The following is a 24,500-nucleotide window of genomic DNA, read 5'->3' on the forward strand; positions in this document are numbered from 1 at the left end:
AGTGTCTCATAAACACACTCTAACATTCACCTGCTGTTGATTAAATTTAGAGAAAGCAACATGTTTGGGTCTGGTTCAAAATACCCGTTTGAAGTATTTTGGGGTGTGTGTGCAGGGGCTTGTGTGCAAGTTTTTCTTTTGAGGGAGTGCACCCTCAGATCCTCAGTCAATACTCTATGTGTGTGTTCTTAAAGTAAGTGTGCATATGAATCATCTCAGCGTGATTGGCATAGAGAAGCATGCTGGACAGAGGATAAATAGGCTCCCTGGCTATGCAGAATATTTGCTGTCAGAGTCAAACAGAAAGAAAAAAAAAATCATTCTGAGGATCCCAGCAGCATTGGAAATATTGATATCCTCTCTCTCTCGCGCTCTCTCCTTCAATTCAGATCTCTCTTTTTCTTTTCCCTCTTCTTCTCCATTCTGCCATCTCGCTGAGCTTTAAACCGCTTCACAGAAAATCAGCAGTTTTAGAAAGAGGTGAAGATTGATTGAAAATTATGCAGAGAAAAGGTTGAATTGAAAGACATCGAAATGCAGGCAATTTGGGAAGAAAAAATAAATAAACAAGAAGAATTGTCAAGGGAGATGGAGATCGTGAGAGTGTGTGTGTCTGGTAGATGGAGAGAAAAAGGTTCTCTAACAGGTTCCCCATTACAGGGAGAAAGAGACAATCTGTCTGAGGAGGAGAGGTGTCACTTACACTGTGAGCACACACTCATCACCCCCGCCCTCCCTCCATCCAGCACTCCATCACTCTGCTCCCCTTCCTTCGCTACCTCACACACTCCATCACCCACCCGCCGACCCCCAACCACCTTTTTTCCCCCTAGTATGTGTGCGACAGGGCACAAGCTCTGACAAACACACACACACACACACTCATCCTTCTCCCTCATCCGCCCTCAGAGGAAGCACTTATCACCTAGAGACCCGGCTGTTTTTCTGTTTGTCTATGTTCTTCTGTTTTTCTGTCTCATACACGTGTGTGAACGGATGTGAACAGTCCTCATAAATGTTTTCACACACAGACACTTACACACAGGTGACTCTCTGACTCATACTTGCACGCAAACACACTCTCTTCTCTCGCTTTATGAAGTCCTCTGCCTCTATTTAACACACTAAAACAATTTCTCTAACACACACACATAAATAAATGCTGAAAAATGCATATGTATGCGTGCTAGTGCTCGACAGAAAATCAGTCAATTTTGATCGATTAGTTGTTCAAGTCATTTATTTAGCAAAAGTGACAAAAGTTCACTTGTTTCAGCCTCTCAAATGCAAGAATTTGCTGATTTTCTCTGTTTTATATAATTAATATTGAATATCTTTGGGTTTTGGACCATTGGTCACACAAAACAAGAAATTGAATGCGTTATCTTGGGTGTTATACAGACTAAACTATTCATTGACACTCACAAAAATTATCGATAGAGACACTAGGAATGTGCAGAGAGCCCTGTATTTGTATTTGTATCTGTATTTGTTGAGGCAGCAAATTTATTTGTATTTGTATTCAAATAAAAATGGAAAGAGGCTTAAAAATCCTGTTTTTGTATTTATTACACTTTAAATTTTAGAAAATTAAAGTATTACAATAGATGTTCATGAATAAAATACCTTACGAAGGAGATCCCTACACCAGGTCTCCACACCAGGTCTCGAACTGGAGTCTCCCAGATCACAGACGACTGTGCTGACTACTGAACTAAAATTTTACTCATCAACTCATTGCAGGCAGACCTCTACCTATTTATACACCCATAACACAGAGACAGCACACCGTGTAATATGTAGAAGAGCTTCAAAGGTGATTCTTGCTTTGCACTTTTCATTTATTGCCTATTTTTTACAACCTAACTTTGTAGAAAGGAGAGTGGGAACAACAGGTTATGGAGAGTCCCTTGGGAGTTACTCCTGATAGATGTAACAGTGGAGCGGAGGAGAGAGACTGAGATAACGATGTAACTGACCTGCAAGCTGGTATTTGACATGTTGTTTTTTTTCTTCCCAAAAACAAATAATTTTTAAAATATTTGTATGAAACAAATATTCGTATAAAACCCACTATTTGTGCTTTGCTGAATAATGTATTTGTATTCGGGCACACCCCTAATTGACATAGAAACTAATCGTTAGTTGCAGACTTAGCACATGCATACACATAATGTTGCCCTCCTCTTTAACACACACACACACGCCTACACGCTCTACAAGTGTAACCTTCCCCTGTCCTGCGATGCAGTGCCCTGACAGTCTTTTTTGAAATTCAAATTTCTCTATACAATTTCCCTTTTAAATTCACTTCACAGTTAGCAGAAATTAATTAGCTAACTTGCATGCTAGACTGGCGATACATAATACATCTTTCCTCAAAGAGGCCAACCCATAGGCGTACATGCTTGATTGAAAAAGTGTGTGTGAGTGTGAATGTGTGTGTGGATGCTTTACACGTACAATAGATGTACTGTACATTACTGCTGGGCAAGGCTTCAAATCACCAGAGTATCAGAAGATTCTGTGACTGCAGGTGAACACATGGATTGTGTGTTCACAGTATGTGTCTGTGTGTGTGCACCACAGACTGTGCAGTATATACAGACGTCGCTGAAAACATTGGTACCCTTCCACCTTTTGAAAAAAAAACAAACTCAATTTCCTCTGTATTAAGTTGAAACTGACAGAAGTATATGGTATCCGTCATTCTCTATTATATATTATAACTGAAACTTTGCTTTTGATTTACAACTTAACATATTATTTAAAATAATTAAACAAATGAAAATGGCCAAAAACGTTTGGTACCCTTAACTTAATATTTGGCAGCAATAACTGCAGTCAAGCACTTCCTGTAACTCTGAATAAGGTTTCTACACTTTTGGCCCACTCTTCTTGAGCAAACTGCTCCAGTTCTCTCAGGTTTGATGGGTGCAATCTCACAACTGCAAGTTTCAGATCTGTAAACAGATGCTCAGCGGGATTCAGATCAGGACTCATAGCAGCCACTTCAGAACAGTCCAACGTTTTCATCTCATCCACTCTTGGGTGCTTTTTGATGAATGTTTGGGGTCATTATCCTGCTGGAAGACCCATGACCTGTGACTAAGACACAGCTTTCTGACACTGGGCTGTATGTTTTGTTCCAAAATGCCTGATAGTCTTCTGATTTCATTGTTCCCTGCACAGATTCAAGGCACCCAGTGCCTGAGGCAGCAAAGCAACCCCAAAACATCACTGAGCCTCCTCCATGTTTCACAGTAGGCATGGTGTTCTTTTCTTTGAAGGCTTAATTTTTTCTTCTGTAAACATTGGGTTGATGTGATTTACCAAAAAGCTCTAATTTTGTTTCATCTGTTCAAAGCACACTCTCCCAGAAGGTCTGTGGCTTGTCAACATGTATTTTGGCAGAGTCCAGTCTGGCTTTTTTGTGTCTCCCTCTTAGAAGTGGGGTCTTCCTGGGTCTTCTACCATGGAGCCCATTTTCATTCAGACAGCAACAGATGGTGGGACTTGAAACTATTGTACCTTGAACTTGAAGATCAGCTTGGATCTGTTGAAGTTTTCCTTGGTTCTTTCTCGACCATTCAAGCAATCCTTCTGTTCAATGTCGGGCCATATTTTCCTCTTGTGACCACGTCCAGAGATGTCAGCTACAGTTTCATGAGCCTTAAACTTCTTAATAATATTGGAAACAGTGGTCACAGGAACATCAAGCTCTTTGGAGATGGTCTTGTAACCTTTACGTTGACCATGTTTGGCTATTACCTTTTTTCTAATGTCTTCAGACCTTCTCTAGTTTTCCTTCTGATTTCCATGTTCATTGTGATGCACACAGTGGCACAAAACAACAGAGTGAGTAATTTTCTCTTTTTAAACTGGCTGCATGAGTAATTATAAGATTGAAAACACCTGTGATACTAATTAAAATACTGCTAAAAGTATCACTACAAATCAACTATTTCTTACAACTTCAAAGGGTACCAATAATTTTGTCCAGGCTATTTCAGAATGTCTTTGTAGAATAAACATGAATTCAATTATTTTCCCAACTTTTTTGTTTCGTTCCACTGCAAACCAAACATAGACATGTAATGATAACAAAAGATCTTTTAATTTCAACACTGAAGCGCGAATGCTGCATTATTTTGATAAAATGCAACGGTATCAATAATTTCAGCCAATAATTTCGGCCACGTCTGCATGGTCCTCAGTACTTGTGTGTGTGTATGTGTCTGAGTTAGTGTGCGTTCAACGCCCTGCTGTCCTTGGCAGCTTGAGTTCTTTCTTGATTTTCGTGCATTCTAAATCAAGATCATACATCACAATTGTCTGATGAGAAACGCAGCTTTGGACATTTCTGCCAACAAGCACAACTGCGGAGTTGAGAGAACAAAGACTCTTCTAAAGCTTCCTTTTGACTTTGTTCTTCCTCTGCTGCCTCCCCTTTCCTCTGTCACTTGTCTCTTGTCTTCTGCTTCTGTCTTATTTCACTCTCAGATGTCCCGTGTCTCCCTTTTTTTTATGAGCAAGACATTGCTCTCTCTCTCTCTCTCTCTTTCTCTCTCTCTCTCTCCATCTCTCCCTCTTTTTCCCTCTGAGGAGATTAACACAATCTCTCCTCCGCGTGAGAAAACAAACACAGATAATCCTGGGTGCGCTGCTGGCGTGTGACCGAGGATTAGCCAGCCGTTTTAAGTGAGAGCATATGGAAATAATAACGGCAAACTGACACATGCGCGAGCTAGATTGTCCCCCAGGTAAGAGGAAAGAAAGGCGCACAAATAGCAGGCTTACACAGCTCACAGCATCCCAAAAAAAAAAACCTCAAAAGGGAACCTCCTGAATCGGGACGATGCTGGGTTCGTATTAATGATGTTGTGACATGCCTAGTTGTGTCTAGTGATCTGACTTTGTTATATGCGTGCTATTAAATGGGACATACAAATGTAATGAGGTATTGTGAAATAGGAGCATTATCCCAGTTTGTTTTTAAAGTTTTTTGAGGGTTTTTGTCTGCATCAGTTACTATTATTATTCACTGGGCCTTCATTAAATCCTCTAATTTGTGTTTGATTGCCTGAAAAGTAAAGTATCTGCTTCCATAAGCTCGACGTGATGACAAGATTTTCCCTTTTTCTGCTAATTACCCCTCACTGTAGCAAGTGATTAGATTCTGATGAGTTGATTGATTCAAGGAAACCTCAGCCTGCAGCCACCAGTTAGAGCTTTGAATGTTACCCCTCTGGCCATTAGGGTGCACTGCTGCAGAGCAATGGCAAGGAGTTATTGCACTGGAGAGTGTTATGCTAATTCTTCAATTACCTGCTACTTACACTGTGGCCTTGTTCACACACTGTATCAAAAATCTATTAGCAGCAATATGTACATTCATTAACAGCAATATGTAATAAGTAAATAAATGGAGTGCAGCAGAGCTGACCGGCCACAGAGCAAGGAAGAAAAAAAAACCAAAATAGAACAAATTAGTGTAGAATAAAAAACAATAGGATAGAAACTAGAAAGATTTATTTTAAATTGAATGAATAGCCCACTTGTGCGTGTATTGTAACCCATCCCTGCATGATGTGGTGTGTGTGTGTGTGTGTGTGTGAATCTGAATGAGGTGAACCTGGGCTGAGTCAGAGCCACAGACAAACAACACACACTCTGACATGGCCTCCAGACTCAAAACAGAGCGAGGACAAGGCGAGGGAGCCATGGCGCGAGCGAGGAGGGGTGGGGATGGTCTGTGTGTATGTGTGTGTGTGTGTTTGCATTTACTTGCATATTAGCTCGCATGTCTCCCTCACCCTTGCATATTTGGACGTGTGTGGGGAGATCAGACGAAGAGAGAGGGTAACGAAACGCAGAGAGACAGCGGCTGATGATGGGAGGAGGGGGGGGTGGGGGGTGGGGGTAAGGGGAGAGGGTGAGGAGATAGAGGAAGGGAGAATGGGAGGAGAGAAATCTTTTTATTGCTGGGGGTCTCTGCGGGACTGACAGTAAATAAACAGTGATAAGCAGCAGGCAGCCTCAGTCGGCACCCAGACTTGTAGGATGTTAATGACCCGCGTGTCCCTGGCTAACCCTCGCCTTTCCATGGCTTTACTGTGTCCTTTTTCTTCCCGCTGCTCGTAGGCACGTCTGCCTCCTCCTCATCTGTCTGCCTTTCCTCTCCTTTGCTTCCTAGCTCCATTTTGTCATCACACATTCTCTCTCCCTCTCATTTTAACTATCTCCCAACTCCTTCCTCCAGCTCCAGCTCCCTCTTTTGGCTCTATTTCTCCCTAATCTGCTTTTAACCCCCCCTCCTCCTCCCCGCTCCAAGTCTCTCACCCATCCACCTCTCATCCGACACATCATCCTGAGTTAAAGGCATCCCTCTCTCCGTCCTTAAATGAGTAATGACGCCTCTTCGCTGCTCCTCTCCCTCATTCCCAGCGGTTTAAACACAAGGAGCTGCAAGGTCAAGTGTGTTATATTGATGTGTGCCTCTGTATATATCTCTCTGCGGTTTATTGGTGCTTGTGTAGGTGTATGTCTCCGTTCTCTCTATCTATGCCTGTGTGTGTATGTGTGTGTGTGCGCATCTCAGATCAACGGTTAAAGAGATTCAGCCCACAGCAGAGAGATGACCAGCAAGGTCAAGGCCGACTCTGTGGCAACACAAATTGTTCCGCTCGGAAATCCTCCCTTCTCCGGGGGGCACGCAGATCATCTCATTCCCCTGTTAAAATTCTTCACAGTTTGAAAGCCTTCTGACTCCAAAAAATGGACACTGGGGCATGTGAGTCATTATTAACACAACTTAAACATACACACGCATGCATACACACACACAAACACACAAAAATGCATGGCTGTTTTTATATATTTTAGTTCTTTTTTTTTGTGTGTGTGTGTGTTTGTTTTTTGTTTAACGATGTGGAAACTGAGGGGGAGCTTAGCGCTAATTTTACGCTTTGTTTATTTTAATTCCATTAGAGCCTATCTTGCATGTTTTTCATTAGTTGTGCGTGGATTCCCTGAAAGGCTAAATCCCTTTTAACCTCTTCAAGTCGGATTTTTTTTTTTTTTTTTTTTAATTCATGTAGACTATACTGTGTAGCACACCCACCTGAGTTTTCTTTTTTTTCTGCTCTTGTACACAAAATCCCAATACTGCTAGTGCTACAGCTGATGTAAATACTGAAATGTTGCCTAGCAGCATCTGTAAATATTCAATATTTGCTCCACTTTGCTTGGAAGCATTCGAAACGAATCCACATGTAACCTGTGCACTTTCAGTTTTATTTCATATTTCACCCAGTCGTGTTCTTATCTGTTTCTCTCCGTCTCTCGGTGCCTTTGTAGGGAGATTAAAGCAACACAAAACAGCAAGAAGGAGGCCATGTTGAAATACTAATTGTACGTTTTGTTTGTGTCTCGGAGAATGCGGTGGCTGAATCCAGTGGGAGTAATATTGTGGGTGGGAGGTGTTTACTGTGTTTGTTTACATTTCATTTTTCCCGCCCGTTTCGCCAGTCGCCCGGCACATGTTGAAGCGATCGATTCTGCTCTTTCCACGCGGCGGGTTTCTCTTTTATTTATTTTTTTTTCTTCCCTCCCTCTCATCTCTCCTTCACTCGTCTTGTGGTTGCCATGCTGCCACCCTCCCTCTCTCAGTAAGTTTTTTTTAAATATTCATTTTAGCTCTCTTTTTTTTTTTTTTTCTTCATTCTCTCCTGCTTGTCTTTCCGGATGGGTATTTCTACCACCCTGTGCATCTCAGTCTCTAGCTGTGCTAATTCCTCTCTGTGGCTGTCACTGATTTTGAAGCTCTTGCCGTCTCTGCAGCTCTCTCCTTCTCTCTTCGTATGTCTCTTTCTGGTTTCTTTTACTCTTACTCCCTTGTTATACTGCACTCACTCCTGTCACTGCCTCTCAGGACCTCATTTTAACACTCCTCCCTCAGCTCTCCCATCTTCTCTCCTTCCTTTCCCCCACCATTCCTGGGTCCTCGCCTTCCATTTCTTTCTTCTCGCATCTCTCACCGTATCCAGTCCTCTCCCTGTACCTCTCTGCTTCTCTTCAAAGGAGCTCATACTGGGTTTGGAAATCCTGCTCTACACACCACCTCCAGGTGCAGATTGTTTTTTAACGAATCCTGCAGACCCAGGGGTAAGACATGAGACAGTGATAAATTCACACACACTCCCTTGTGCGCGTACATACCAGCGTGCCTACATGACTGCAAGAACACACAACACACAAATACTAAAACACACAAATCTAGACTTCTGAATACAAACAGAAATATTTTTTGACAGATTCTTCCAAGTTGCTTTCAGTTTGTACAGATAGATTCAGAAACATTTTTTAGATAATTCGATGGGTTTTCAAAGGGTGTTACGGGCGCGTGTGGTGGAATCATTTTCTAAGCCTGTTCACCTCCACCATAAACCTCAACATCTTCACTTCCTGTCTGGCTGGGGACCTTTGTCGCATATCATTCCCAGTCTCTCTCTCCTCTCATTTCCTGTCATCTCTCTATTGTCGCTGTCTGATAAAGATATAAAATGCCTCAAAAAATATACCAAATTTGGAGATATAGAGTTTTCAAGAGACAGCAGCAGCATACAGTATTGAGTATCATGCATTTTAGCCCTAAACTAGCAGCCTTGTAAGAATGACTGTCTTCATCTAAATCACTGACAGGATAACATTTAATTGATTAGTTAACTGATTGACAACTTTAATCAATTCATTTTTTAAGTGATTTATCAAGCAAAAACACTCAAAAGCTTTGTAAATGTCAGGATTTGCTGTAGTTCTCTGTTTTACATCTTTTTGAATTGAATGTCTTTGGGTTTCACTTGTAAGTCATGAAAATGACTTTCAAGTCACAGGCCCCTTTGGTTCTGGGAAATTGTGATTTTTCGCTTTTTTCTGACATTTTATCAACTCAATTTTTAACTGATTAATCTGAAAGATAGTCGACAGATAATGAAAATGGTCCTTAAATTCAGCCTTGATAACATTTTGAACATTATAAGGTCTGAAAAGACAAAACTCTTTTATTTCTGTTATCATAAACCTCCATCATATTAGTTGTTGACAAAACGACCATTAAAGGATAAGGATGGTGATATTCTATATTGTTCTTATTGTCAATAAATCCAATGAAAAGACCAAAACCAAATATGTTAGTCTGTCTCTATATACCCTCTGACTTACTCAGTGCAGGGATGAACGTCACGACACAACACCCAGTGCAACAGTGTGTCACACTGATGTGTTTTTTTTAGTTTTTGGACAACAATATGTCACAAAGGAGTAAGATACATCAGGCTTTGGTTGAAATCGCTCCGTAGTGCACATTACACAAGATACACAACAACAAGCACACATCCTGGATGAACGACATCCACGTAGATCAGAGACATGGCTGACAACATCAAAGGAGATTCACCTATATTTTTATTGAAGTGACTGAAGCACTTCTGAAGGGCTGATTTGAAATGAAAGCATTATATCTCAGATATGCCTCTCACACAGGACCCCTCCTCCCCATTAAGTCGACATTACATGTGAGCGCCGTGGCCCTGTACTTCTCCCAAGACAGACATGTAAACTATGTACTTTAACAAGCCATACTGGTAATGAGCGGGTGTCAGCGCTCATCACCCCCAACGTGCCCACACATCTTCATAAAAATGTGATTATTGGGGATGACAGGCAGCTTAGGGAATGACCGTTTGAAATTGAAATCATCTAGCATTACACTAAAGGGAACCATTAGCCAGCTGAACTCCAGAATAGAAAGGCAGAGACTCATTGATCTTTCTGTGTATGTAAATGCTCTGCATGGAAACCTTTTGCCGAAAGGCTGCAGTCAAAACACCTCAACAATGGTCAAAACATCCTTTTGCAGTAAATTACACTCAACTCAGCCGTTGCAAACCTTTGCATTTCCGTAAGGGTGTTTCATTATGTTTGCTGTAAACAGATGGAAACATTGATTAAAAAAAAAATAAAAAAAAGAGGCTGGTTCACAGCAAGTGAATCAACCAGGAAATCAATTTGTCAAAACACCAATCAAAACGCTCACATCGGATGGGAGTCAAATGAGGAGAAAGGGTACGATGAATACAGATCATCATTTAAATGCTGCTTAGAGATGAATCATTTTATAAGGCTTATAGAGTATCTTTGTGTTTCCAGGTAAATCCAGGTTAATGGGCTTAGGCAACATGTTGTTAGCTATGCTTTGACTCACAGACAAAAAACATCTCTCAAAAACCTGCCCACATTACCTGTGTCATCGCATCTCCTCCCCCTCATCATCTGTTCCTCTTCTCCTCCTCTCACCTCCCCTGCCCTTCTTCCCTTCACGCTCCCAAACTGACGCCCTTCAGTACACGTGCTGTCTTCTCCTCCCTCTGCCACCATCGCTCCTGACATCCAAATGACCCTCCCCTCCTCTCCGTCCCCTCACACACACACACACTCTTTTTTCACTCCATCCGCCTCTCCCGTCTCATCCTCCCCTTACCTTGTTGAGCGTGATGACCGCCTCTTGGTTCACCCCGGTGATGTTGAACGTGTCCCCGCTCTCCCCCTCCAGGATGGTATAGTCCAGCTTAGCGTTCTCGCCGAGGTCAGCGTCAGTTGCCGAGATACGGCCTATCTCGGCGCCCGGGATGGCCAGCTCGGAAACAGAGAAGGACCACATACCTGGGAGAGACACATGACAACAGATAGGGAAGCGATCTTTCTGTTATTACATTACCACTGATATGCTTCATTTGTCATTTAAACATTTATTTGGTCTTTTGAACTGTTTTAAAATGTTCCCCATCTGTGCCAAAGCCAATATTTACAATATTTCATTCAGATAAGGCAGCATTTAATTTAACAGACCTGAGAGGATTAGGGAGAAAGATAAAAGAAGAGAAAGGCAGGGTCTGCGTTTGAGCGCTCTGCATTGAGGTATAATTAAAAGGGAAAATATGGCCAGAAAAGCTGCTGTAAAAAACAACTAAATTAAAATAAGCTATGATTAAAAAACAGGGGGGAATAGACATGATAAAGAAAAAGTAAAGATTACAGTTAAGCAAAGCTGCTGAACTTGATGACATGAGGCAACTACTCATCACAAACATCCACTTCTTAGTCTCTGAGTTGTCCTGCCTCCTGTTAACAAGTCCAAGTATTCATCTAAGATTCATTCAAGATAATGGGCTCTTTCATGTTTAAACATGTTGGTTTTTCCTTTAAGTGCCGTGCCTGTTAAAGCAGCATATTATGAGTCCTTTTGCTGGCTTTGCTGTTTATATTATAGGGACACACAGTACATTTCTCTAATGATTCACCAGATGCACCTCTCTGATGATGGTGTAGCAGAATCTGGTGGTACATCTGTGAACTCACATTACTGCACAGAAAAGCACACGCACGTATGCACACATTAATTCAAATATCCACCTACCACTTAATTTCAACCACAACACACACACACGCATAGAGACAGAGAGAGAGACACAAGCTGCTCTGAAAAGAATAAGTATGGTAGGAGAGATAGAAATTGAGCGAAGGAAAAGGTAAGATATCACTATTTGGCTTGCACAAACAGAACAGGCTCATTCAAACAGAGCTGTTATCTGCTACTGCTAAAGCTAAGGGAGTCAGATAGACCTGTAAATGTGAGGGAGAACAACAGCGCACAAACACATTGGGGTTGACAGAATAAAAGATAGCCAGCACTTCAACAAGACACTATCTGGGCCAACACACAGTCAAGATGAATTCTGTAAATCTGACATCACAGCATGACAAAATGTGAGGTTATTTCACTTTGTGGATCAGGATTAGAGTTTAGACATCAAAGTGACATCAGCAACCAAAGTTATCACTCAGTGTGTCTGATTGTTGTCTTTTTAAGTCTGTTGATGTCATATCTGTAGGCTTCCTGACTAGTAATTACTAATATTGCAGTTTTAAGGGGGTTTCTTTCACCAACACGTTTGTCATTGCCCTCGAAAACGATCCATATGACAACTGATTCTGCGTTTTCTGATCTGCATGTTCTATGAATATTAAAGTCAAGGCTCTTGGAGATGTCCACACAGCCCATGTGCCAAAGATCTACCACTTTGTGCCGGTCATCATGCTTATGCGATTACAATTGGACCCTCAGTGTTTCTCACCAGAACGCGTTGTGTGTATCCTCGAGGTCCAACAAATGTGTTCAATGTATTTCCTTCCTCATAAGACACTTGCAAAGCTAATTTTTTCAAATATTTTGAATCATGCATTAAATACATCCATGTTTGCTAGTTTGCAGTCTTCTTCTTCCTTGCATTTGTTGGGGCATTACTACATTTCCTTGTGGATTACCATCATTGAAAGTGTACCCTACTAATTTAGCACTGCACTCCTATAACATGGTTGGACTTACAATGGACAGTTAAAAAACGTATCAAATTAGATGCAGCAGAATATTGTCCTTGTTATTACATGCGTTCCTCTTCCTGGTCAAAACATGCCACCTACATTACCCACGATGCAACTCAGAATCCAATAGTCAGAGATTCATTCTTAAAGATTCATTGTGGCTAATGTAGCCTTGAGCCAGTAGCCTTAGGCAAAGACAAGACCTCACTACTTTCCTCCACACCTGCAGTTTGTGTTTGTCATGTTTTTCATTTTCAAACTTTTTTGTTATTAACAAAAGGGTAATATACAAACATTCAGGTGAACAATATCAGCACATACAAATCTAATTTAACCCTTTCATGCATGGTGTCCACTACAGTGGATACATGTCAAAATACAATATATCAAAAGAAAAAAAGTTATTGGCATGATTTTTCTCTTGTTTAAGAGTAAAAATGAATGATAAAAAAGGGGTATTCTGTGATTTAATAATTTATGCATGAAAGGGTTAAATGACACAAATACATAAGAAGAGCATAAATTGAAAAGGTTAAAAGACAATAACAAAAATAAAAGACAAGAGTACACATATATACTCATAAACATATTCAGTCAGAGGTTTCGGGGGAAAAGTTTCATTATGTTTCAATAGTTTGTATTTTTGTTGTATAATAAACTGAGTGATTTAAGATGAGAATTCAGTTCTAGGAGAACATGTGAGATCTTAGAAAATTTCTGTTTGTGAATTAAAAATTTTGCATATAGAATAAATTAATCAAATATTCAAGAGCGCTATCATCTGGAATATCATAGTAACAAATAATATTTTTAAGATTAAAAGAGTAGACAGAGTAAACAGCTTCAAAAATGTGAGACTCTAGATGTGTCCAAAACTTTTGAGATATTTCACAATCAAAAAATAGGTGAGAAATTGTTTCTGTATTATGTTTACAAAAGTTACAAGAAATATCAATGTCTGTAAACTTAGCTATATGCCAATTATCAGGGCATATTTTATGTAAATCTTTTGAAATATGCTTTGTCAGCTTTGTTTGAAATACAGTATTTATAAGGTAAGAGCTGAGCCCTTCTTCAGTTTATGTTCTCCAGGAAAACTGGCCTCTAGGTAGTTTTATTCTTTCTTTGAAAAAATTGGCGAATATGCTTATTGTTACACTTTATATCTGTTAGTTCAATTCCATCCGACATCAGTAAAGGCTGTGTTATATTATTCTCACCATAACTTAAGTGGCTTTTCACAAGTTGAATGAATGGAATGAATCCATTTGGAACAGCACAAATTTAGAGACTGTTTATAGACTGTACATAGGACAGCATATTACCAAATTCATCACAAAGATTGAGAATATGATTTACAAACTTGTAGTCCAACTGGCACTGACTCAAGTGACATCACATGAGGCAATTTATCCGATTTTACGCACCTCTGTCTGGAGCCACAAAAAGGCTTCACACAACTTTTTTCACATATGCAACAGCATTCCCCAAGACCTGACTTTGATGTGTAAAATAGTTGGAGTTCCCCTTTAACTGTTGAGCAGTGGAATAATGTGTCTGTACAGAAAACAGAAGCTGTTTTCTGTTTTCTACAGCTGCAGAAACTGAACATGGCATCACCCTTGCAATGAGAACATCCATCTGTAAGATAAGCTATTTAGTGGTGTGTCAGATTGAAGAGGATCAGTAGAAAGAAACGTAGCCTTCAATTACATATAAAAAATGTAATAGTTCGCAGTAAAGATGAAAAGAAATGGCAGGAGGGGAAAAAAAGAAAATCTAACCCCTTAATTTATCCCAGCTGACAAACACAAGTTATCGACTTCAGAATCAACATGTTATTGCTGTGGTGATTCAGTCAGTATAATCACATGGACAAGTCTCTGCTGAAAACACAGCCAAGATGGATTTGACTCAGTTCCATCAAGATCAAAATGAAACCACAGTGAGTTAAATAGTTTTAACATTTTCTAATAATCTGCCCTGTATAATCATGTTGTTTCCCAGTTATGATCTCCATGTTTACCTGATTGGTTTTCTATTTATTGATGCTTTATTGTCTGAGGGGAATTCTCCTGGAAAAGTACTCTACAAATCAAATTTATTATTAGTTTATTAGTGCTATCCTTCTGTGGGTGCCTCTGTAATAGCTATGAGATGTTTGCCGAGCGATTCTCAATGGAGATTACATAACAGCACAAATGACACAAATTCACAGCTGACATTCAAACAGGATTTGTTTTCCACAGTTAAATATGCGTAAGTGGTTAGCGGCTAGCTAGCACCACAGCACTTTCTCTGCACATATTACAAACAGTAACTGTGACAGTAGCATTAAGCTCACTGCTGGCCTTACGGCTCTTAAGGGCCATGAATTGGCCCCATTACCATATGCCTCTCTCCAGGCTCCTCTTTACCCACTTCTTTTTTACTTTACTTCATTTACCTCCTGGTGAACAACTGCTTCCTCCTCCTCCTCTGCCTCTTCTGTAATTTACTCAAGGTGCATGCTCTCGAAGAGTGTTTCTCACTGCTTAAAGGTATAATGTACAAGGTGTAATGGCTGGTTTCGATGCACTTACCATAACTTATAGACTAATAGCTACTTTTTGAAAAGGAAAAAACAACAGGAACAAGTGATTTAAGGTCACTTAAAAGTACTATAGGCCATGAATACACAGCCTCTCAACAGAACTTCACAGTTAGAAAAACTCCCACAGAGCTCATTATTCATCCCTCTTAACGTGCCAGAATTTATATTATTATGTGACTATTACTCTGTATGAATACTAGTTTTTAGCCATGCTAGCGACGTGGCTGAAATACCTCAACATCCAGGCCTACAAATGGATGGCAACCAATTTTCACACAGACATTCGTGGTTTCCAGATGATGTAAGGACATAAAAGATCCTCTGACTTTTTCTTTTTTTTTTGGTACACACATTCATGTTCCTACAGGGTGAACTGTAACAACTTTGGTGATCCTCTGGCTTTTCAATTGGCATTATGATGAGATTCAATTTTTAATTAGCTCAAAACACCAATGTGCCCAAGTACAGCCTCACAGGACTGTTAGCATGGTTGTAGACTCTTAGTCATGTTTACACATAACTGTTTATTTCTCTTCCAATTCTGGAAATTGGCAATTTCCCTCAAATATTAACTACATGTAAAATTTGGAAGTTGGCTCCAATTCCTGTGTCAAACACCAAATGGCATTCTTCAGCTTGATCCAACCAAAGAATAATTTTAGCCCCAAAAAGACTAATTTTCATGTATTTCTACTTTAAACTTACTTAGAGGGCAGCAACTTGTTGTGTGGAAGACAAATGTGGAAATGTTGGTGAGGTGTTGGCAAGGTGTTTCTTTTTTTTTTTTTAATCATAATCTGATACTTAGGGTGAAATTTGAGATTTTGAACACCCACACAGGTGTTATCACTTATGTTGCTGATGACACTGATTGCACTTATGATTAAACCTGTCCTCAAGACAGTGCAGGCATGTACACATTGAGCTTGACTGACACCTCCCTCACATGTTAACCTTTTTGGATCTGTTATAGTTGGACAACTCACTGTGTTCAGTCTACACATAGTGTTCACAATACCAACTGTGTGTTAGCTGTAAGGTAAGGCACAATGTGTAGCACATTACAACAGCAAGGTAATTCAAAGTGTTTTACATAAAACATTAAAAGGATTAAGACAAAGTGCAAAAGAAACACATTATAAAAGGATTTTTAAATACAATTAAAAATAGTTATTAAAGAGTTAAGAGAATAGAAAATAAAAGGTAAAGTAGAATAAGACATAAAATACGAGATTAAAAGTTACAGTGTAGTGCAAGAAATGAATCAAGAGCCTCAAATTTGATTTAATAAAAGGGAGCGGCAGACACAAAAGTCTTCAGCCTTGATTTAAAGGAACTGAGAGTTGCATCAGACCTGCAGTTTTCTGGGAGTTTGTTCCAGATATGTGGAGCATAAAAACAGAACGCTGCTTCTCCATGTTTAGTTTTGACTCTGGGGACAGAAAGCAGACCTGTCCCAGACCACCTGAGAGGTCTGGATGCTTCATAACATAGCAGCAGTTCAGAAATGTATTTTGGCTTTAAACCATTCAGTGCTTTACAAACCAACAGTAGTATTTGAAAATCAATTTTTTGACAGGCAGGAAGCCAGTGTAAAGATCTGAAAACTGGAGTGATCTGATCCACTTTCTTAGTCCTTGTGAGGACTCAAACAGCAGCGTTCTGAATCAGCTGCAGCTGCCTGATTGATTTCTTAGGGACACCTGGAAAGACACAGCAGTCGAGTCTACTGAAGATAAATGCATGGACAAGTTTTTCCAAATCCTGCTGAGACATAAGTCCTTTAATCCTTGATATATTCTTCAGGTGATAGTAGGCTGACTTTGTAATTATCTTAATGTAGCTGTTGAAATTCAGGTCTGAGTCCATGACTACACCAAGATTTCTGGCTTGGTTCGTGGTTTTTAACATTATCAATTGAAGCTGAGCTGACTTTTAATCGTTCTTCCTTGGCACCAAAAACAATTACTTCAGTTTTGTCTTTGTTTAATTGAAACAAATTCTGGCACATCCAGTCATTGATTTGTTCTACGCATTTACTGTAAACCAGCTAACAAAGAACGGACCGACCATGTCTGCGTGTTTGTGTTCAGCTCAGCTTCTGATTGAACTCACCAGAAACTTTCCGTTATTTCCCTCCAGTCTCTCTCCTTTTCCCTTTCCTCCCTGTACATTCATTAAGCAGATCCATACAGCTCTGGGATTCGCACAAATTCCTCGCTGAAGTTGAAACATTTTCAATTAATTGTCAAATCATACTGCCCGTTCGAAATTGTGTCTACTCGCATCTTTCCATTGACCTCATATGCAATTGCGCTGCCTCTAAAATTCACTTCGTTAGACCTTTATCATTTGCATTGGCGCAAAGAGACCTATCAACCTGAGTGGAGGTGTAATTAGAGAGATTTAAAACATCTGTGTGGGTGTGTGGAGCCTTTAAATTGGTGTGTAACTCTAATAATATTACAATAATATTGGCCCCTTTGTTCACATTGAGTGAAATATCAATTGTTCAGCACACAGTGATATTGCAGACAATAGTGGGCATGTAATTTTATGAAAGTAGTTCATTTTAAATGACAAACATAAGAAAGCATTGAGTGTCACGCAACAATCTTTTAAGTGAATATATTCTGTTCCTGACAGAGTATGCCAACGCCCACATAGCCCTGCAGGGGTTTACCATTGAAAGGGACAGCGTGTGCCAATGAGTCAGCGCTAAATGCCAGTTTATGTGGTGTGACTACCATGCCTACCATCTGGGACTGACACAGCACCAGACGGCTGAGACGAAGACAACTCGAATAAACAGGCCTATTGCTAATGAGACAGCAAATTGGGGAAGTTATTTACAAGTCAGAGATTGTGGTTTCTATTGATCCGTGCTATTGTACGGTGAATCGGGGCAACGCATGCCTACATCGCCCTGTCACGGGTGCTCTCTCTCTCTCACACACACACACACACACATACACTGACAGAGTAACGTGCTCCAGACTCGCTCTCCCTTAGACACACACACACTTGTCACACACAGGGAGTGCTCTGGAGGAGAGTGACAAAGGGGGTGTGATGCTGGTAAAGTAGGCTACATCTAGTCATTATCAGCTTTCTGCTCTCACAGGAGAGCAGCTGGAAATGCGAGTCATACATCATTTCCACCTGTGATGGACTGGAGGAAAAAGAGAGAGAGGGAGATCCAGCAGGGGGAGAGGGGAAAGAAAGGAGAGTGAAAAGGTGAGTGGCAGAGGGAGTCCCAGCTCATTCTGCGCAGAAAGAACCTCAAAAAGCGGCACAGGCCCCTGATAAAATCACACATCAGATGAAAATAGAGAGTGGCTGGGATCTGTCCTCTGCCTTTGTTCGCACAGGTAAAGCCATTAGAGCGGGCTGTGAGGAAACAGCATGGGTGCACCAGTTCAATGCTTCTCGTCTCACTAATATGGGTGCTTCCCACTGAGCTAACTACAATTGTGCCAGGGAGAGAAGATCGAAAACCCTTGTGTGCTGTATTTGGGCTCTACTTCACAGACAAGAAGACACTCTCCTCCTCTCTCTCACCTAGTCCATATCAGCCTGTTCCGATTCCCCATGACTGATGTCAAACTATAAAGGACATCACAATCTACCGGGGGACTGCCAGTGTTTGCTCTGATTGGATGAGCAGTGCCAGGCTGGCAAGGGGATTAGTTGGAAATAAAGTGAAATGATAGGTGGTGAGTGTTAATTAGGGAGGCTGCAGTTTAATACAGGTTTAAAAGTGCAAACAAAAAAGAGCTTAAATTGACAAACTGCTGGATGGAGTGGGGAGGGGGAGTGAGAATGATCTAAAAGAAGAGGGGGCGACTGTTAAAGGAAAGAGAAATGTTGAAATGAAAGATGCAGCACAAGAGGGACAGAGAGAAGGGAAAGCAGAGGCTGAAGAACAAGCGGGAACCACTTTTTAAAGACAAGTGTGGACCAGGGCCTGTGCAGTAAAAGCATTCGGAGAGGAGAGGAGGGGGAGAGGTGGGTGGAATGGGAATAAAAAAAAACAAGAGTGTGTGACTCTGCCGCATCTTATCTGAAGCAGAGGCGAAGTGTTTCTAGTGATGGTGGCGGTGGTAGAAGGCGTCCAGTTAGGGGAGTCATTAAAAAAATGTCTAGCTGGCTAAAGCGCACGCACTGGTTTTGAAAATAGCCTGAATAAAATCTGCATCTGTTTAGGGAGAGTCCATCATACGGGCACTCATACTGAAGAGGGCTTATGGGAAAAGGCTAGAGAGACGGAGGGTAGGATCAAGGCAGGGAGGAGAGAAGCAGAGGATGTGATTTACATCGAGAGTGATAGAGACAGAGCGGGGAAATGATAGCTGAGGCAGGGATCAAGAGATGTAAACAGTGCCGACTTTGCTGTCTAGGCAGAATTTTTATTCTTCCCAAGCCACTACAGGGTTAAATTAGACAGCATGCACCATGAGTGGAAGTGAAAATGACTCTCTCTGTCTCAGTGCTAATGGGGTTAATAATGAAACAGTGTAGATATTTTTCCTTTATAGGCTCCAGGGCAAGCGGTATAAAACACTGCATGTTGCTCTTTAACTTGCCTTGTGCAGAGAGGTAGGCCATTAGCCATTACTGAGCTCTGCTCTAATGCCATATGGAGTAGGAGGAAAAGCAGGGTGTGCGTGTATGTGTGTGTGTGTGTGTGTGTGTGTGTGTGTCCATTAGTCCATTAGTATGTGAATGTCTGTGCTTGCATGCTGGCGTGGGCGCACCCAGGTGCCTAAGTTCAAAAAGCTCTAAACAATGTCAACTCCATCACCCCGCGTCAATCCTGAATAAACGGCGGTTCTTTTCAGGACAGGATAAAGTAAAGCGGACATGTGCCAGTAACTTACAGTATATAATGGAGCTTTCTGCAGCAGCTTGACTGAAATATTCTTATAAGTCGCATGTGTTCATTTTAAAAGAAATCCAGCTGCAAGGTTACGGAAAGAGGCCAAGCACCGGCTCCAGCCTCGTGGGATAACAAGAGGCTAAAAAGCTTTACATTTACTGACTGTGGCGCCCACTGACAAGATGATAAAATGACGAAGCAGCAGGCTGGATGGCTGGTTGGTTGAATGACTGATTGATGTGATTAAGAAAAGGGTGAGAACAGTTTGCGATTGGCTCAAACCGGTTAGACTATCCACTGACACTCGCCTCCACCTGTGAGATATTGTGAGAGAGGAGAGAAACAGAGAAACGTATTGTACGGCGAGAGCTCAAAGGGAAAAGGTGAGAAAAAAAAAAGAAGAGAGAGAAATACAACACAAGGCTGAGAGCGAAAGATGGTTGTGAGTGAGAAGAAGAAAAAGACAGAGAGAGAGAGAGATGTGACTGAGAGCAATGTTTCCAGCAGTGATTTTACTGTCTATTGAAGCAGAAAGCGCTGAACTTTAGATGAAATATTAATACGGAGCACGAGAAACAGAGGGATAGAGGAAATAAAAGGATAAAAAAAAGGCAGGCTTGTATTAGCCACCTCCATTTTAATTAGTTTCTCCTTTTCATTTCATTTCCTCCATCTCTTATTTTGGCTCTGAAGATGTAAAACTTAATTAGGGAATTACAATTATTGGAAATTATTGCCTATTACCTAATTGTTTAGGTTATCACCGTAATCATTATTACTCTTTGCAACGACAACCAAGCGTTAGAGCCAGATGAAATTAGTCAAACCTTTTCAGGAATCAAACGCTCAATTTTCCCCCAGATTACTCTGGCGCGGAGCAGGCAAATCCAGAGGCCGGGTTTAATTAACACAAGGTGCTGTCCCAGCCCGGAGGCAGGCTGGAGACTGGACGTGGATTTGCAGAGATGAGAAACGCTATCTCGTGAGACGGAAAAAAAAAAAAAAAAAGCATCAATTTGTGACAACACTGCAGGTTTTTTGAGGAGAGAGAAGCATGGGAGAAAAAGATTCAGTGAGACTCAAAAATGAATACTTTTGCAAGCCTGTTTGTGCAAAGTAATTTACACTGATTGCATGTATTATGTACAGTAATGACAGTGAGTCTGGATCTGGATCATCAGATCTGTGATGTAGAGGAGAGGAGAGGAGAAGAGAGGAGAGGAAAGGAGAGGAGAGGAGAGAACTAAAAAACAAAAGATAATTTACACATCAGAGTGACGTCAAAGCAGCGTTTTTATTGCAATTATTGTCATTTTACACATATTACAACGACAGCTGATAATGGCGGCAGATGTCGATAACACTATGAATATAAAATGACAGATTGTGAGCTGAATAAATGTGTCGTTCGCATTAATATAGATAAATGTATTTTAAGCAATTTATCTGTAACAGATTTCTTTTGGAAACTGCCCGTCCCCTCTCTTCCGTTTAGCGTGTTTTATGCAAAGTAGTGTGCTCTGCATTCACGCACAGTAGCAAAATGAGCCTGGTGAGAATTGAACCCATAATTGCAAGTGCAGCAGTTACAGCGTGCGAAACCACACAAGAGCCTTGGCACAATTCTGGAAAAACAATGACAGTGCAGGTGCAGCGCTTCGGCAGAAAAACACTACTCACAGAAAAAAAAAAAAAAAAAAAACAGAGACAGGCGTTTTCATTTGAAACCGACCGTGTGGACGTTTCCTCTCCCTCTTCAGTCGGTGAAACAATAAATAGTTTGGAGGTGTGACAACAGCTCGTTCACTCCTCTGAGCGACTTTATGAGGTTACGTTTAGGACAGGCCTCCAGTTTCTACCCCTGTTTTTCTCGCCAATGCCCTTCCTTCTCCTCTTGCAGTTCTCATTCCAAAACATGAAAGTGTTGTTCAGTCACATCAAACAACGAGCCACTCCTGTTATCCTATTTAAACAGCTGGAAGCCACAGAATCCCGCAAGGCCCTGCAGGCTCCATCTTGCCGTCATCCCCCCGAAGTTTACTTTGTACCTGTTCAGCTCACAGAATGATCACCTGTTTACCCAATACGTTGAGGTATATTTATGATTTATAAGAATGCTGTAAACTCTCCGAGCAGCGTTCAGTGTGGCCTTGCCAGCCTTTATGTATAAGGGATGAGAGTGCAGGACTGTGGCGATTTATTTTGCACCCCTGCGGCAGTGTAGTTTACCCACCGCTGTTTTTCTGACAGAGACCGTGTAGTGGATGGAGCTACTTAGCATATCTCGGGGGAGATAACGCGCTGGCCCACTTCCAGCTGTGTTTTGAGGTGCCCAAAGAGAGCTGGGTCAAGAGTGCTAAGAGGGCGGGAGGGGATGGCAAAGACCTCAGGGAGCATGTTCAGTTGGCTGCTCGGGGATCCAGGGAGGGTTAGGTGGGGATTGTACAAGTTCAGCCAAGTGGACATCAGTGTAGTTTCTCAGTGGCAGGGGATAAGGGATTTAAGAGACTCCCAGAAAGTGTTCTTCACTGTCCAGCTACTTTCCAAGGATCCATTTTGATGGGCTTGAGTTTGAAGCAGGATTTGCATTCTTGTATACTAGAGGCAGGCTAACTGAATGAAAAAAAAGCACACCCAAACACACAGTGATGTGAGACAGCTAGCAACGGCCCGCCACACCCCGTTGAGGATGTGCCGCTCACAGTCCAGCGACTCCATTCATCAAGCTAGACAGAGAAAGAAAGCGCAAGAGAGGAGAAGAAGAAAAGAGAAGTAAACAGAGGCTGAGAGGTGAAAGGTAACGTTGCAAGACAACAGCAGCAGGATTGAGTGCTCCAGCAACGACAGCAGGTAAAGGTAGGTAAGCACAAAACAGACAGGAAGCGAGGAAGGGGTGAGGGATGGGAAGGAAAGGAGAGAAAGGTTTTAGATGCTGCCGGGGAAGGTTCCCATTAACATGGAAATCACTTCCTCTTCCCCGACTCTCCATGGCTCACTGATGGCTCGGCAAAAAGAGAATGGCTTTAGCTCCTATTATTCTGCGTGAGGGGGCACACTGCCAGGTCAGATGAAAAAGTAACACAAAAAAATAAAAAATTGTCAAGACAGTCTATTTGTGCCCTGTCTCCTTGCCTTTTCCTGTGTGTTCTCTGGGAGCAGAGGACCCAGCCATTCCCTGAGAAAGTGTGATGGATTCACCTAATTTCCACCAGAGACCAAGCTTATACACTAGGAGAAGAAAAAGAAACAGGGACAGAAATGGCCCCGTTTGGGGGCTTTAATAAACTTTTAAATTTCCCTGTTTTTCCTCTGTGATGGCAGGGAAAGTTGTGAGAATGGAAATTCTCTGAGTGTGGAGAATTTAAGACCCCTTTGGGCTTCCATAAGGCTGGATTGACTGCATGTAGGTCTATTGGAAACCGTGTGTTGTATGGGCCGATTACCGCACGATGAATCTCTCCTCACAGGCTCTTTTGGCTGCACCGGATTGTAGAAGAAAAGCTCCATCGGGGGGGAGGAGGGAGGGAGGGCTGCCCGCAGATTCCTCACAGGAGCCGCCAATTTGATGCGGCTCTAATGTGAGTGTAAAGCCTCGTTTGTTTGCGCGTGTACATGTGCAGGGGAACAGGAGAGAGCGAGAGAGGGACGAGAACAAAAAGCCACTACCCACGAGGCTGACTGACCCTGCTACTTCAACACGCGTGCACCCGCTGGACACAATACACACACACACACACACACACACGCATAATGCAGTTAGTGGGCTGCAGCAGCATTCATACCCACGCAGGGTAGAGGCCTAGAGGAATCTATCCAAGCAGAGCTTTGTATTGTGCCACCATTGACTCGAGGGCAAAGGCGCTGTGATGGTAGGCCTAATTGTGCGTTGTGATATGAGGGAGCCATTTCAGGAAAGGCTTTTCATACCTCGGCAACATCTCAAACCCCTGAGCTGGCTGCGTCTACAGATTCTGTATATTGTATGTGAGACCGTGTGTCCACGTGTATATTCTCCAAGGATGTCTTTCAACATACGGAATCATGCATAGTGCGCCTTAAACATGTCCACCCACAAACATATATGTGCAGAAATAAGCATGCACAGATACAGGCACATCTGCATCATGGCCTCTAAACACACCAAAGAAAAACCCGCTCCGTTCCATTTCCCAGCGTCCCCTCAGCTCTGTGTGAGATGAAGTGATTTTCAGCAAGCCTGATTATCACTGTCGCCATAAAGCCATTAGCTTTACTCCTCTCTTTTCTCTGCGTTTCTTCCCCTCCATCTCCATCCCTCCATCCTGTCGTCTCCCTCCCTCCTCCCTCCTTCACGCTTTGGTGAACTTGCCCCAGGATTCGCTTTCATGCATTCTAAAGAGTGCCGGCTTTCACGTCTTTATCATGCCAGTCCAAACAATGGGAGACGTCAAAGCGTGGGTGGCAGTCATTGGACGGGATGACAAGACGTGGGAGGGCCGCGCCGGACCGGATTGGCCTACGTGCTTGTCCCTTAACTTTGATGAGCCCATTACTAGTCCACAAATGCACATTAGTCATGCCATTTAACCAAATTCATTATCAATGCCC

The 24,500-nt window shown here is 41.8% G+C and overlaps 1 protein-coding gene across 1 annotated transcript in view; it reads right to left on the reverse strand.

Annotated features, from left to right (window-relative positions):
• The window catches only part of LOC137193705 (uncharacterized), a 128,892-nt gene that overhangs the window by 25,131 nt on the left and 79,261 nt on the right, over nucleotides 1-24,500 (reverse strand). Inside the window, exon 6 of the mRNA XM_067605037.1 lies at nucleotides 10,541-10,722. Coding sequence (XP_067461138.1) covers nucleotides 10,541-10,722 — 182 coding nt within the window. The remainder of the gene's footprint in view (nucleotides 1-10,540; nucleotides 10,723-24,500) is intronic.

The sequence above is a fragment of the Thunnus thynnus genome, chromosome 12 (genome assembly GCF_963924715.1).
Source record: "Thunnus thynnus chromosome 12, fThuThy2.1, whole genome shotgun sequence".
NCBI classification, from domain to species: domain Eukaryota; kingdom Metazoa; phylum Chordata; class Actinopteri; order Scombriformes; family Scombridae; genus Thunnus; species Thunnus thynnus.